A 16,710-nucleotide genomic window follows, 5' to 3' on the forward strand; every position below is an offset into this window, starting at 1 on the left:
TTAAAGTCCAATCAAATATATATGAATCGATAACATAAAGAATCGATAATATTAAAATCCAATCAAATATATATTAATCGATAACATTGTATTACAAAAAATTTCGATACAATTTTAGCAACAACAAATTTGAATTAAATTTTCTAGAGACAAAAATTCGATAACATTTTTTTGAACATTTCGATCAAAAATTTCCCAAAAGACAGAATTTCGATAAATTTTTTTAGACTTTTCCTCTAAAGATCAAACCTTAAGTTAAGTCCCAAGAAAAAATTACAATTATCAGACAATATAGTAAGAAATGAACCATTAGTAAAAAACCGGTTAATTTTGGCAAGAACCCGATTTATTAAAAACCCAAAAAAAAAATAAAATCTTTCAGAAACCAATTATTAGTATATTAAGCTCAAAAATCGTAGAACTGGTTTTTAAAAACCTATTAAAAATAAAGATATTGAGCTGAAATTTTGCTCAAACAAATAAATTTAATTAAAAAAAAAAATTTACTGAGCTGAAATTTTGCACAGGCCCATATTTCTTCAATACACCTGTTCTTGAATGGGCCAAATCGGACTATGTTTGGATATAGCTGCCATATAGGCCGATTTAGGGTCTTAAGCCTATAAATAGTACATGTATTACCCGATTTCGATTAAATTTAGAACAGTGGGTTGGACTAGGCCCCTCGTTGTCTGAACTGGAGATGGTATGAATCAGACCATATTTCGATATAGCTGCTATATAGACCCATCTGCCGATTTACGATCGGAAGCATAAAAAATGTGCCATTATTATCAGATTTTCTTGAAATTTGGTACTCCTAAATAAAAGGAACTGTTATATAAAGCTTCTCGGCACCTTAACAAAATATAAGTGGATATTAATCAAAATATATTAATTTGCAGGTAGTGGCAGTTGCCCAACAACAAAATATTGAATGCACTATCTGCCAAAATCAGTGATTAGTGCAACTCTGGTTTTGAGTATGTTACTAATTCGCTCCATTTTTCCTTGTTTGTGTGGTTTATGGTTCTTAACTATAATACAAACACAACAAAAACTCGTTGACAGATAGTGCACTTCGAGAGAAAAAATTTTACTCAGCTGTTAACGGTACCGGTTACCGGTACCTTCCTGTTAATTATAAAAATAATAAATTAAAATAAATTAAATGGCTTTGATTTAAGAAAAAAAAAATTAAAATAAAAATAAAAGGCAGCATGCCATAGGGGTTTTAAATTGTCACACAGCAAAGCGTAAACATGTTTTGTATATATAATATGTTATTCAAAAGCAATAAAAAATACAAGGTTGGTTTAATTGTAGCTAAATCATATTTTTATTCATTCACAACACCTTCTTTGTCCATTCACAATTATCCTGTTGCTCAAATTTTCTCGTTTAATTCTATTTGCTGCGGGTCATGCACTCGTTTCAACTGTCTATGGGTTTAAATGCCAAATTTTGGGCAAAAACCGTAAAATTTACGTAAAATCGTCACGTCTGGCAGCCCTGCATAGAACCAACCTTTAATTGCACCATGACTTTGTTCCATAACTTTTTAATTTTTATTACTCTGTGTCACCATGTGCATTATAAAATTTTGTACTATCGAAAGTTTACAACGTCGCTAACATCACTCTGGTGTTATTGTTGCAAGTTAGGTGACTTACTTATTCTCTGCTCGGAAATTTGTTACTATTTGTTACATTTGATTGAGGTGAAATGCTCGCGATAATGTAAACAAATTGTTATAACAAAAAGACATTGAGACTCTTGTGCAAAACCACTTTAAAGAGGTGATCACTCGCCGTTTGGTTTGCGTGTGTGGGCGCAGAACAAGAAAAACAAGACCACGACAAAAAAAAATCCCCCCGCTAAGAAACGTAATTCCTAGCAGAGTGTATGGTGAAAGAGGTGGTGGACGACAAGTTATTGGGCAATAATTGACAAAAGAAGAACAAAAATATAGTCAAAACCCATTTAAAATACAAAGAAGAAGTGACAGCATGTTCAAAATCGATAAAAAGATACCAGGTTCTGCAATTATGGAGCCGTGTGATTCCTTGACCTTCAACAAGGTAAGCAGGATTTGTCAGCCAATTGTTACTAGGCCAAAGCTGCATTCCAGCTCCCCTTGCTGTAGGAATTTTATTTTTAGTCTGCTTGCAATGATTTGCTAAATACGTGCTTGCATTTATTTTCATTGTTTTTCTGCTAAACTATTTGCATATTTATAATGTTTATAATTACGTTTTAAGCTTTCAGACTAGATCTGACTTTCTGTTGAACAACTCTGTTGGTTAGATTTTGTGAAGCTCAGTGTTTATACGCATTGGATTGATAGTTTGTAAACTTGAATGCTGATAAGCGGAGCCGCGCCCATTGACTATTATATTTGCAATTCAGTGTTTTTAAGAAGACGTCTGATTTTTGTGTTATCAGCAAAATAATATACATCTGGAAGGCGCGTCATTCACGGGAAATTATGAGCAGATAGTCTTAAGAAGTCTTTGATCAATAACAACAAATTGCGAATATGAAACTACTTGCTGTAGCAAAGGCACATCCTATACACAGCAGAAGGTTTAGATTGATTTTTTAGGAATAGAATATTGGTGTTCTGCAATAGAAAGGGACGGAGGAAGGGGAAGGGTGTACACCAATTATATTTCTGCATTGAGATGCAATGCTTTGAATTCAATAATATGAGTAATTAAGTTTCGGAATGTTGAAAACTTAAAAAACGATGGGTTTATTATTACAGAACTACAGAAGAAGTCATCTTGTGAGATTGGATAATTTTGGATATGGAGTAACAAAACAAGTACCTACATAGCATAGAAAATTTCAAACAAACCCGATACAAAAATTAGGGCTGTCAAAGCGCAATCGGTTTATATGGACATTATAACCATTTAAAATAAAATTTAATATTTTTAACAATTTTTTGAATAAAGTAAAAACTGAGAATACTACAGATTAATAACGCTTTTTCTATCAAATTGGCGAACACAATAGCTAGCCCATAAAAAAAAGCTTATCATCAATATTAATTTCCCATCAAAGTATGACTAATAGCAATTACATTTTATTTTTTATTTTTGTCAGCTCAATTCTATTTCACATGTTCATAATCAATCGCAAATTATAGGAAGATATTTAGAGGAAATTTCTGACTTAACATATTTTATATAACTATTAACCATCATTTTCAATCATCATGCTAGGAATTTTAATGTCCTCTTTTTACCTTCTATTCCACTGATTAAACTCCCCTCTTTTACTATTCCGCATCATTATGATGTAGGATCAACTATGTTAGGTTGGATTGGCAATCTATTTTCTAAACAGACTCACTTAGATTGTCGTGATACCACAGTAGCGATAAATGGTAATCCGAACAGGCTAACAATTCAGCTACCGGTGCAAACGAGGGCACACAAACTTCGTTATTCCGTTTTGTTTATCCCTCGGTCTGTCTATCGTAACTATATCAACTTTGGATGGAGTAAAGTTATCCATCTGAAATTTAGTCCAAGTAATTCTTATTGAAATAGGGGATTGTAAGTGGGTCAAACCCATGTTGAGTTATTGCTCCCATATGAAACAGTCTTCAAAGTTTGCTTCTTAAGCCTTTACGCGATGACTTCTATATACATGACAGTTACGTCCGGGATCGATACATAACCTGACATAGCTTCAATGTAAACCGGTGTCTTGATGTAGCTCAATCGATCCATATCCTGATCAGTCTTCCAATTTGATATTATAAGCAGCTATGGGTCGCAATCAGTGTTGCCATTCTCGAAAATGCAATTTCCTACCAAAATTTTTAAAAATTCCTACGAAATCCGATCAAAACTTACCAAATGCTCTACAAGCAGGAAAATGAGGTATAATTTTTAATTGGTTTTGTAATTCCAACACAGAGATTTATCCATTTTCAATCCTTTAAAACAGTGTTGGGCACATGTGCTAGTGGTTAATATTTCCAAGCCCATTGGCTTAAGTTTTTGTTCGCTAACACAAATATGTGTAATAGTGTGTGTGCATTTCCCCGCCATTGCTTTAAAGTATACATTCTATACGCGATCAAGTCATATCCATATGGCCTGATTTAGGTGAAATTTGCAATTGACTCCCTGTCAGATAGACAAACGGTCTCTTGATTAAAGGTCCTGGGCCAACAAAAAGTTCTTTTACTACTCCATTTTGTAGTAATTCGGAACAGGGAATAACAGTGGACCGTACGACATCCATATGTGGCTGCTATTTAATCCGATTTTCCGATAAAAAGTAGTATTTCTTATCCGAAATGTAGGAATTTTGGATCAATTTGTTTTAGGTCTCTTGACACTTGTGCCAATTATAGCCCGGTTATAGTTATTTTTATTCTTAAAAAATGTTTTTATTTAGTTTAGTTGTTTATTATTTGGTATTTTACATTTATATTTTAAGTTCCAAAAATACACCAAAAAGCGGTCAAAATCCTTACAATTTGTTAAGAATCTACACAGAGAGAATTTTTCCTTCTTAAATGTAATGATTGGCTTTCATAACCTTTTGTTCATAAATATTAAGAAAAGTTTTATAATACTAATAAAAAAATCATAAATATTATGAAAATTCTTGCAAATGCAAATTTGTCCATGAACATTCCACTAAGAAACAGGGGCAAACTTCCGATTCCGATTCAAGTTTTAAGCTCAATGATAAGTGGCGTCTTTGTTATAGACGAGCCCGAACAGCGTGCCACAGTGTGACATCTCTTTAGGGCGAAGTTTTTACAGGGCTGTTCTCCTATATGTTATGAAAGTTTTTCATAAATGCTATGACCACTTTTCATAAAATATATATTTGATTTTCATTAGTATTATGACATGCTTCATTGAATTGAGATTTATGAAACGTGTTTCATAAATTTTATGACAAGTTTCATTGGGACGTATTTAAACATTTTTTTTTTTTTTTCATAAATGTAATGACGAAATCATTAAATAATGACAATTGTACTTTACTTTCTGTGTACCAAAAACGTCAACACTGATTGCAATTCTTGTCTGTTTTTGAATTGGTGTGATGAGGTCTATTGTGGTCTCAATCAACCTATAACCTGATATACTTCTGATTTGATTTCTTCAGCCGCTAGAGAGTGAAATTCTTTTCAACTTAGATTTTGGCATGTTGATTTCTCTTATGACTAGGCCATGTATGGTTTGATCGATCTAAAAAAAACCATGGTGTAGGGTGTATAATATCCTGCCCCCTTCACTCGCAACCCGTTTTCACATGTTAATATTGCGCTCTTATTTAGTTGTTAACCTGTTACAATAACAAATGTGTAGTTTATTGAACTCGCAAACGCAAACTCAATGCATTTCGTATCTTGCCGTACAATTGCTCTCTTAAAACAAAAAGCGGAATTTTCATTCTACCAAATACTGTGACGTTGCTAGGACGGAAATAAAGTAAATGTTGCTTTTACCGCATGAGTAAATGCAATCTCACTTACGCCTTTATAACGCAATTGCGCATCCCATGAAAAAAATTGACATTAACAAGAGAGCGAGAGCCATTCCGGCTCAGATTTTTTTTTTTAAATAATTATGCAGCCGGCAATGGTTTTGCCCTTTTCTAAAATGCAAGGTCTTTTCACAGCTGATAGTGACGAGTTCCCTTGCCAGACATTAAACCTAGGGAATGGTGGGATGATAGCAAACCCCTTCATCATCTCAGCCCATGTAATAAGCAGCTCTTTGTTCGTCTTTATCAGTTTTGTTTTTGCTTTGACTCATCTACCGACAAATGTTTTGTTTTTATATTTTTTCCTTACTTGAGAGGAAAATAAATACAATAACAAAACTGATGATAGCCAAGCAAAAAGTAATGACGACAAGCGTCTGGCCGCTTCGAACAACCAATCACAAATAATATTAAACACTGAAAATACTGAGCGTGCCGCGGAATTATGAATGCTATTAGCACAACGTTCACAGTAGTCTTTGCTTCGAGTCATTGAGAAGTGTGCTGCGCATTTTTTTTTTAGTAACAAAGAAGAAACTTGAAGAAAAAACACCAAAATAGCCAAGAGCACAAATATTATTGTTTAACTGCTTCGTTTGTTAACAAAAAGAGATATTGTGAAATACTTAAAATAAATATACATATATTGAAAAGTAACCATTCAAAAACCTGTTCATTGCACTTGCCCCTTATGAAAAGGCACAAATTCCCATACGGGAGACCGCAAACTAATCCTAGAACAAACACATGGCGTTTATGCAGCCCATCTCGGAGGTGAGAGTAATAAGAGATATAAGTAAAAAACAAAAATTGTAATTTTCTCACTTATGATAGTTTTGTGAAGTGATTTACAACAGTAGTGCTTGTCATTTGCTTTAGTGTGGTGTTGATATCATTTTTATCATAAATAGCTTTAAATTGGGAGCTGTGGTTTCTAAAGATAATCTTTTTGCGATAAAAGTATAAAAAAACTACAACACCGCAATATGGGTGAATTTTTTGTTCAAAAGTGTGCATATGTAAATTAAAAAACCTAAATAATCTACTGATAACTCGCGGCAATTGTGTCTTGCATTTATAAGAAACACAAACCCGGCTAACACCAGTAATCAACTTACAAAGGGAGGGAAAATCCCACTCTTAACAGTAATACTTATTCGTTGCATTGTTAAGAAAAATGCATTGTCTATTATCCAAAATTAGACAATTTTTTGATCATCCTTCTGAGTATATAGCATTAATAAAAAACATAAAGTACCAGATAAACGATATAAAGCATGAAAGTAAGCGAAGATAAAAAGGAAGGAGGGAATTCCCCTATCTTATTGAGTTGTCAACTATAGCTGGCTGCACATGATATTCGGATGTGTGTAACAAATGAAGTGCACCTATACATTATAATTTTGAACTTGCGAATAAATAACAGAATTGTAAATACGTGCACTCCAAGAATCCTAATATTTGGACACTAAAAATTTGTATATTTTAGAACTCCGTTTCCTACACTTATCAATTTCTATATTGATAAGAAATAATTTATCAATACATTTTTTTTTTCATTTATAAATATAACAAACATTGCATTTTAGCAAAACATTGCCCTCAAAAGTTGCATACGTTTTTAAAACAAGCAGTAATTAATTTATATATGTGAAAATATATTAAAATATAAAAATTCACAATAGAGCGCCATCTATATGTGAAATTGTAATATGCAGAAAACCTAATACAAAAATTCCTAATACAGAAAATCCTAATATAAACAAGTAAGAACGTGCTACGTTCGGCCGGGCCAAATCTTATATACCCTCTACCTCGGATCGCATCTGTCGAGTTCTTTGCGCAGTATCTCGGGGCTCAAGAAGCAAAATCGGGAGATCGGTTTATATATGGAGCTGTGTCTAGCTATAGATCGATTTAGACCATATTGCACACGTATGTTGAAGGCCATGGGAGAAGCCTTGTACAAAATCTGTGTCAAATCGGATGTGAATTACGCTCACTAGAGGCTCAAGAACACAAGATCCCAGATCGGTTTATATGGCAGCTATATCAGCGTATGTTTTGAAAGTGATACCAAAACACCATGGGCAAAATTACAGCCAAATCGGATAGGAATTGCGCCTTCTAAAAGCTCAAGAAGTCAAGACCTAAGATCGGTTTATATAGCAGCTATATCAGGGTATAAACCAATGTGGACCACACTTCGCACAGTTGTTGGAAGCGATATCAAATTACTATGTGCAAAATTTCAGTCCAATCGGATAAAAATTCCGCCTTCTAAAAGCTCAAGAAGTCAAGACCCAAGATCGGTTTATATGGTAGCTATACCAGGTTAGGGACCGATTTGAACCATACTTTGCACAGTTGTGATGGAAGTGATATCAAAACACTATGTGGAAAATTTCAGTCAAATCGGACGAGAATTGCACTATGTAGAGGCTCAAGAAGTCAAGACCCAAGATCGGTTTATATGGCAGCTATATCAAAACATGGACCGATTTGGCCCATTTACAATCCCAACCGACCTACACCAATAAAAAGTATTTGTGCAAAATTTCAAGCGGCTAGCTCCAGCTAAGTTAGCGTGCTTTTGACAGACAGACGGACGGACATGGCTAGTTCGATTTAAAATGTCACGACGATGAAGAATATATATACTTTATGGGGTCTTAGACGCATATTTCGAGATGTTACAAACAGAATGACGAAATAAGTATATCCCCTTCCTATGGTGGAGGGTATAAAAAAGAAATTCAAACCAAAATATGAGGACAAATGAAATTACAATAAAAATCAAATAAAATACAAGTTGTAAAAGAAATATGGATGTCGAATTTAATTCATCATTCAATAGAAGATATTGGCACACTGGTCAACTGAGAAAAAGTGGGATACAACGTTTACAGGAAATAAAAAAAAGTATTAAAGAACCAAGATATTAGCCATTTTTGGCAAATTTTTTTAATTTTCCATATCATGCCCCATTTAAATGGCCCACTGTGGCCAACTGGGAAATAGTTGGCTAAAACCCTTTACAGGAAATATGAAAGGGACTACACTCCTTCCGAATCTATTCAATTTAAAGCCCTATGTATTATAGAAACCAAGATATTGGCCATTTTTGGCAAAATATGGTAATTTTTCCATATGGTGCCACATTTTTCGAAATGGCCCACTATGGCCAACTGGGAAATAGTGGGCTGATACTGTTTACAGAAAATATAATATGGATCACGCTCTTTCCGAATCTATTCAATTTGGAGCCCTAAGTATTAAAGAAACCAAGACATTGGTACTTTTTTTTTGAAAATTTTGGTAATTTTTCCATCTGATACCCCATTTTTCAGAGATAATGGCCCACTGTGGCCAACTGAGAAATGGTAGGCTGAAACCGTTTACAGGAAATATGATATAGACCACACTCTTTCGGAATCTATTCATTTTTGAGCCCTAAGTATGAAAGAAACCAAGGTAATGGCCATATTTGGCAAAATATGATAATTTGTCCATATGATGCCCAATTTTTTGTAATAAAAGACCCACTATGACCAATTGGGAAATAGTGGGCTAAAACCGTTTAGAGGAAATATAATATGGGCCACGCTCTATCCGAATTTATTCAATTTGGAGCCCTAAGTATTAAAGAACCCAAGATATTGGCCATTTTTTGCAAAATTTTGTAATTTTTCCATATGATGCCCCATTTTTCAGAGTAAATGTCCCACTGTGGCCAACTGGGAAATTGTGGGCTAAAACCGTTTACAGGAAATATAATATGGACCACGCTCTTTCCGATTTTTTTCAATTTGGAGCCCTAAGTATTAAAGAAACCAAGATATTGGCCATTTTTTTTGCAAAATTTTGTAATTTTTCCATATGATGCCCCATTTTTCAGAGTAAATGACCGACTGTGGCCAATTGGGAAATTGTGGGCTGAAACCGTTACAGGAAATGTAATATGGACCACGCTCCTTCCGAATCTATTCAATTTGGAGCATTAGGTGTTAAAGAAACCAAGATATTGATAATTTTTTGCAAAATGTGATAATTTTTCCATATGATGCCCCATTTTTCGAAATAATGGAGCGTTGTCCCCTTCATATTTCCTGCTATAGGTCTATATTTTGATACATTCCCAGTGCTGCTCTATTTCCTTATAGGGTTTATCCTTGCAATCTTCCCTTTGTTTGGAAATGTGGAGGTCATGGTTTTGTTAATAACCAAAAAAAAAAAGAAGAAAATCGTAAATAAATGGGAAAATTATCGGAAATCCGTCATACTCAGCGACTTTCGATTTAACTGACATAAAAGTATCAAACAATTCATTGGGAGTAATGCTGCTAAAAGAAAAGCCGTCATTAGCAGCGAAACGAAAAAAATTTCGCCAGAGGTGTATACTGGGCTTAAGTAAGCATTGTTTACGATTTTTGGCGAGATGTATTTGGGTACTTTTTCTCAAGTGCTACGATTCATCTCTCTTTGGTTTATTCTTGTTGCCATTAATGAATTACTTGGATGAATCGATCTGATGATCTTTGGCAGCGGTATTCAGATGGTAATAAAAATTCGTGGCATATACAAGTTACATTTTAAGATACAAGTTACATTTTAAGATACAAGTTACATTTTAAGATACAAGTTACATTTTACATGTAAAATTCATCTTAATAGTTTTATACTTATGGAATTTTGGCACAAATGTATTTTTATATATCCATTAACCGTTTATGTTCGAGAATGGGCTGCATAGGCCCATTGGTTACTAAAAGACGCTAATACATCGCCTTGTCACATCGAGTATTACAGGCACTCAGTATTTAAGCAAGAGTCGTTGCCGCCCGGGAGATCGGTGTATATGATAGCTATACAGTCCAATCTAAACCATATTTGAGTCAGATGTCGGGAGGCTTAAATTAACCCACTGTTTCAAATTTCATCGAAATAGGGTAATAGATGAAGCTTTTATGGGCTTCAGACCCTTTATCGGCAGATCGGTATATATGCCAGCTATATCCAAATATAGTCCGATCTGGACCATATTTAAGTTAGATGACGAGAAGCCTTAAGCTACTTATTGTTTCGAATTTCTGTGAAATTCGAGAAAAAATAAAGCATTTATGGGCATTAGACCCTTTTATCGGCAGATCAGTCTATATAGAAGCTATATCCAAATATGGTCCAATTTGGCCCGTTCAAGAACTTAACCAGTGTGCATCAAAAAGGCGAATCTGTGCCAAATTTCAGTTCAATATCTTAATTTTTGAAGGCTGTAGAGTGATTACAACTGACGGACAGACACACGGACATCATTAAATCTTCTTAGAATTTTATGACGATTCGAAATATATATACTTTGTGGTGTCAGAAATTGATATTTTAATGTGCTCCAAACGGAATGGCTAAATGAATATACCCCCTATCCTACGGTAGTGGGTATAAAAAGGGGAAAAAAACGGGAATGTGGAAACTTTTGCAATAAGCCATATTAGCTTTAAGATAGCTGGGTGATTTTGATATAAAAATGTGCCAATTTTGCATTTTAAATTCTTTCTAATAACTCCCTTTTATGAAAAGTACAAAGAAATGATTACACCTTCATGGCCAAAGTCTACAAAGATTTATAGGAAATAGAAAATTATTTAGAAAACTTTGGAAATTTTTGACAAAAAGTCAAAACATCTACTTTTGCAAAAGTCGACTTTGATAAAGGCGAAAAGTCGACTTTTTGCAACAATATGTCTAATCGTCGAAAAATCAACTTTCGCTATTTTGATATAAGTCTAGAAGTCTTAAAGTCGACTTTTCGTGCCAACTTGGGATCCCTAAGACTTAAGCCTATAAAAGTCGAAACGTCTACTTTTTGCAAAGTCGACTTTGATAAAGTCGAAAAGTTTACTTTTTGTTACAATAAGTCGAATAGTCGAAAAATCGACTTTTGCTATTTTGATAAAAGTCGAAAAGTCGACTTTTCGTGCCTAGGACCTAAGCCTATAAAAGGAGATTTTTATAAAATTCGCAGTTGTGAGTATGTAATGATAGACTCTTCAACAAATATGCGAAAAGAGTGTTAATAGGTCCAAACAAAACTATTCACAGAATTGGCTTCTGAGTTTAAACATGATACTTTTATCATTAATAGAAAGGCGCCCCGATAGGCGAGTTGGTGGCATGTTCGGATTGCCAGTGTTGGGTGTCGAGTGATCGGTTCGCATCCGAGGCCTTGGTCTGCCACTGCTGTGATATCACAATGGACCGGTAAAGGACTGCCACTCTTACCTAACCCTATCATTAATAGATAACCATGATCAAGGTGTTTTTTAAGATGAATTATTGCGGCCACCACAATGTTTTTTTTTTATTTCCCTTTTGCCTAAGTCGAACTGTGTAGAAAAATGAGAGCATGGTCTAGAAATTGCGTTGTATTTGAACTGAAAATACGGATTTTTTTTAAACAATAAATGCGTAGGAACTAAAGTCTTCTTAGGCCGTTAATCAATTTTGCATGTCCAACTGACGTCACAACAGTTTTTAAGGCAATTTTTACCTTATCTTCAATTGTTTCTAACGTAAGCAATGCATTTATTACAAAAGTTACTCAATCGTGTTAGCAAATTACTTGGATTCTTAAAGGTAAACAAATCATGCATAGAATTTACACTAGTTTCCGTGGTATTGTACATTAAAGCTGCTTAACCCATTTATAACATTAATTTCGTGGATTCCATTCCATCATTTGTCTTATTTGCTTAGAAAAATATGTACTTTGCAGGCTTTTATTGGACACCAATTTATGGCTTTTCAAGTACTAAGACTCAGGAACTTTGTTTTTTTTTTATTGTAATGTGTTAAATATTTTCTAAGACTGTTTACCCTTTAGCAGTATTCTTTTTAAAGTGTAATGGCCGATTTATTTTTAATAAGACCTGCTTGCTTTATCTTAGGACTAATGAACTTTATGACGAAAATATTTCTATTTGCAATGTCTGCTGCTTATTTCGGTAGAGAATCCCTGCAATAAAAAAAACACAACATGCATAGAAACAAACCATATTCTTGCATAAAATTTAATTTAACCATTCTTGTTTTCTTTGCAGGAGGAGGCCCGTCCCGATGTTGTCTGCGATGCTGACTTTAGATCCATACCATTCACCTCCACTGACTATGAGGTTTTGGATAGTTCAACAGATCGCTCCTTTCTGCTTATGGACGGCAATGAACATTTGCACATAGAAACAGCGGAGAAGTTCTGCAATAAACTGAAATGTTCAGATACTGCCAAAATTAAAGTTGTTTCCATTTTCGGTAACACCGGCGATGGCAAATCACACACCATGAACCATACCTTCTTTAGGGGAGAAGAAGTGTTTAAAACATCAGCAGAACAAAACTCATGCACCTTAGGCGTATACGCGGCCATGCAAAAGGACATGGGCGTTTTGTGTCTAGACACCGAAGGCCTATTGTCGACCTCGAAAAAGAGTAATCGACGCATGCGTATGTTACTTAAGGTAATTTAAAAGCACCACAAGCGCAGCGAACAGAATAAATGGATGTTGTCTAATTACAGATTCTAGCCATTTCGGATATTGTGATATATCGCACACGTTCGGAAAGATTGCACAGTGATATGTATGATTTCTTGGGCACGGCTTCGAAAGCCTTTTGCCTGCACTTCTCCCAGGCTTTGCAGTCAATTCAGGGTTCTGCCAATTTGGGCCCAGCTGTGATAATATTCCATGAGACCAGGCATACAAAGCCTTTGGAGAATTGTAAGTGAATTCTTTAGTTTTCTGTTTTGCAAAGAAACATTTTTAAATCATTCTATTTTCTCTCTTCTGCGCTGCAGCTGTCGAAGAAAGTGCCGGAGACAAGCTTAGAGATTATTTTTCGCGCCTAAATTATGACATTGATGCTTTTAGTTCACTGCGCTATGTGGGCATACAGACCTCGTCGAACAGTACAACTGACTATAAAAAACTTATTGCAGCTTTACGGGTGGATTTAGAAAATACCACAGTACGTTCACCCAGACAGCCAAGTGTTATCTACAAGGCCATGCGATCATTGAATAAGAAATTCTCCTGCGAAATCGTTGAAAAATCCATAAATCCTTTCCCCGAGCAGTATTTTACTTGTCCCATTCTATGTGTCTCATGCAATCGCCGTTGTCAACATTCCATGGGTCACGAAAGTCAGAACCATTCAAATGCGAACCCCTGCTTATTGCAATACCAGTTCGATAATAAAGTGGAGCTTTGCAAGTCTTGCTATAAGAACGGTCGTGAAGTGGCCGTAACCCGCACTGACGGATGGACTCATAGCGTGATCAATTGTCCACATTGCGGCGAAATCGCAAAGGCTTTTAAGTATTGGGGCACTGCCCAAGATTGTGATGCTATACAAACACAGGCCGTGCATGTTTGGAAGGATGGCAACATTTTAACGAAAGGGCCCACCCACTCGGGACAAATGGTCTTGGATAGAGTGGGTTATGTGTGTGAAGCCTTTTCAAATTTCTCATCACAGCCGACTGGTGTATTAAAGGAGTGGTGTGCTGATAAAGTCGCTCCAAAGTACTGGAAACCCAACCACGAGATAATTGTAAGTTGTGCTGCAATTCAAATGTCAAACTGCCCATAACGTGACGTTTTGTTGTCTATTTTAGAACTGTTTTTCCTGCAAGAAGAACTTTGAAAAGACTGGCTTACGCAAGCATCACTGCCGTGGCTGTGGCGAAGGTTTTTGTGATCTTTGTACAAAACATAGAATGTCAGTACCCAGTCGCAAATGGTTTGAGCATGTACGTGTTTGCAGTGATTGCCATCAAAAACTTTTAAAGCAGCCGGACGCAATACCAGGTACATTGCCATTTATGGTTCCTATAAATGCTTATTAACATGTATATGTATGTACTAAACGCAGCTCAAGAAGAACAAATTATTGATCAAACTACTAACTACTACTCTAATCATCATACACACACAGGACCTAATAACGCTGGGCCCGAAGAGACCGATGTTACAGTGCGCAAATGTGGCGAGACCATTTACAATACAATTAGCAATGTGGCTTCGGTGGCTCTGGAGTGTACCAAAGGTAAGGCGAGCCCCTACACAGTAATATGTTGCGAAACAGTTTTTTATGTTCAAGAGTATTTTTTCCTTTCAGACATTATCAAAGATACCGCAAGGCCCGACTATTGGGTACCAGATTCCAAAGCCTTACACTGCAATTTGTGCGAAATGCAGTTTGGTACAGCAGAAGAGTTAGTTTCTGCTGGCACACTTAACGAAATACCATTTAAAGGTGGCGATAACAAACGCCATCACTGTCGTCGATGCGGCCAGGGCGTTTGCTCGGAGTGTTCAAAAAGTCGAAGACCAGTACCGGAACGCGGCTGGCTAGAGGATGTCCGCGTTTGTGATGCCTGTGTTAACGATGATATTGCTATAAGAACAAATGGCGCCGACCATGATACGAAATTCAAGCCCACTACTAGTGTCGATGATCCCAAAGCCAAAGTTGAATAAGTTTTGTTTTATTTTTCACGCCCAGCATCAACACCAACACCATGGCCCTCCATATTCTGCTTTGCTGTCGAAGGACGTTAAAAAAAGTTACCTGCCCTGGAGAAACTTTGTCTCTTTATTGTTTTCGTTTTCTATGAATTCAACGTCTTCTTGTGATAAATGACCCTGATTATATGTTAATAATCTAATACATAACTAATACATATGTAAAAAAAAGGTTGGTAAAAACTCTTGTTACAAATAAAAAATTTTACTTTAAACACAGTGGCTACAGTGACTGATTATGGAAGCATGGGAAAAAGAAGAAATTTGGAATACAACATTAATTGATTTTGTGTCTCATAAAATTCGTCTACGGACTTTAACTCGGCTCCAAAAAGCAGCGCCTTTCCATTGACTTGAACACATTCAATCGGGCAGCACGAAAAATATGTCAATCAATGGCGGGGAGAATTATTTCATAACCATATGTGCAGTCACATTCGGGTTTTAGCACAATGATAAAGGATCTTCTTTTAATAGCCGAGTTCGGGTGGCGTGCCGCTAAGCAACACTTTTTTGTAGAGAAGTTTTACATGGCTGAAGACTTAACCAATAACCACTAAACATTTGTGTTCTCACTAGTTTGTTGTGTTCTCACCTGTTTACCGTGATATGCGGACATGCTAACCTCTTTGTATAAATATTTGGTTAAATCCTTGAATTAAGGGTGTATCGTCAATATTACCAAAGACACTAGATACCTTTAATAAAGGGTGATTTTTTTGAGGTTAGGATTTTCATGCATTAGTATTTGACAGATCACGTGGGATTTCAGACATGGTGTCAAAGAGAAAGATGCTCAGTATGCTTTGACATTTCATCATGAATAGACTTACTAACGAGCAACGCTTGCAAATCATTGAATTTTATTACCAAAATCAGTGTTCGGTTCGAAATGTGTTCATTCACCGTAACGTTGCGTCCAACAGCATCTTTGAAAAAATACGGTCCAATGATTCCACCAGCGTACAAACCACACCAAACAGTGCATTTTTCGGGATGCATGGGCAGTTCTTGAACGGCTTCTGGTTGCTCTTCACTCCAAATGCGGCAATTTTGCTTATTTACGTAGCCATTCAACCAGAAATGAGCCTCATCGCTGAACAAAATTTGTCAAAATTTGAACACATTTCGAACCGAACACTGATTTTGGTAATAAAATTCAATGATTTGCAAGCGTTGCTCGTTAGTAAGTCTATTCATGATTAAATGTCAAAGCATAATGAGCATCTTTCTCTTTGACACCATGTCTGAAATCCCACGTGATCTGTCAAATACTAATGCATGAAAATCCTAACCTCAAAAAAATCACCCTTTACAAGTATTAAGCCGAATATTTACATAAAGAAGTTATCCAGTGTCATCGCCAATATTACAGATTATACGGCACTGCAGGGGAGCATCACATAGGCTAAAATTTTGAGCTCCGATCTATATGGTGTTTATAGTTATCACAATAAGCTTAGCTGAGAGCTACCAGGCGCGTCCACAGATTGCGGAGTGGCTGCAACTGCGGTCGCGGACAATCAGCGGCATCGGGTGCCTATACTGGATAGCGCAGAGGTTGGCATGTTCGCCTATGACACTGCATTGGATTCGAATCTTTGCG

The 16,710-nt window shown here is 35.9% G+C and overlaps 1 protein-coding gene across 3 annotated transcripts; it reads left to right on the top strand.

Moving 5' to 3' along the window:
• Positions 1 to 1,696: 1,696 nt before the first annotated feature.
• On the top strand, positions 1,697 to 15,323 carry LOC106093176 (zinc finger FYVE domain-containing protein 1). 3 transcript variants are annotated; one of them, XM_013260193.2, is made up of 7 exons: positions 1,697 to 2,081; positions 12,624 to 13,037; positions 13,097 to 13,298; positions 13,376 to 14,130; positions 14,195 to 14,387; positions 14,452 to 14,625; positions 14,698 to 15,323. In XM_013260193.2, the coding sequence occupies exons 1-7, from the start codon at positions 2,010 to 2,012 to the stop codon at positions 15,057 to 15,059; spliced, it is 2,172 nt and encodes a 723-aa protein (XP_013115647.2). In that variant the 5' UTR covers positions 1,697 to 2,009; the 3' UTR covers positions 15,060 to 15,323. The 3 variants fall into 3 exon arrangements, with proteins under 3 accessions (XP_013115647.2, XP_013115668.2, XP_013115661.2); XM_013260214.2 differs by having other exon boundaries at positions 1,698 to 2,081; positions 14,515 to 14,625; XM_013260207.2 differs by lacking the exon at positions 1,697 to 2,081 and adding an exon at positions 5,988 to 6,300.
• Positions 15,324 to 16,710: the final 1,387 nt, after the last annotated feature.

The sequence above is a fragment of the Stomoxys calcitrans genome, chromosome 4, assembly GCF_963082655.1.
Source record: "Stomoxys calcitrans chromosome 4, idStoCalc2.1, whole genome shotgun sequence".
Classification (NCBI taxonomy): Eukaryota; Metazoa; Arthropoda; class Insecta; order Diptera; family Muscidae; genus Stomoxys; species Stomoxys calcitrans.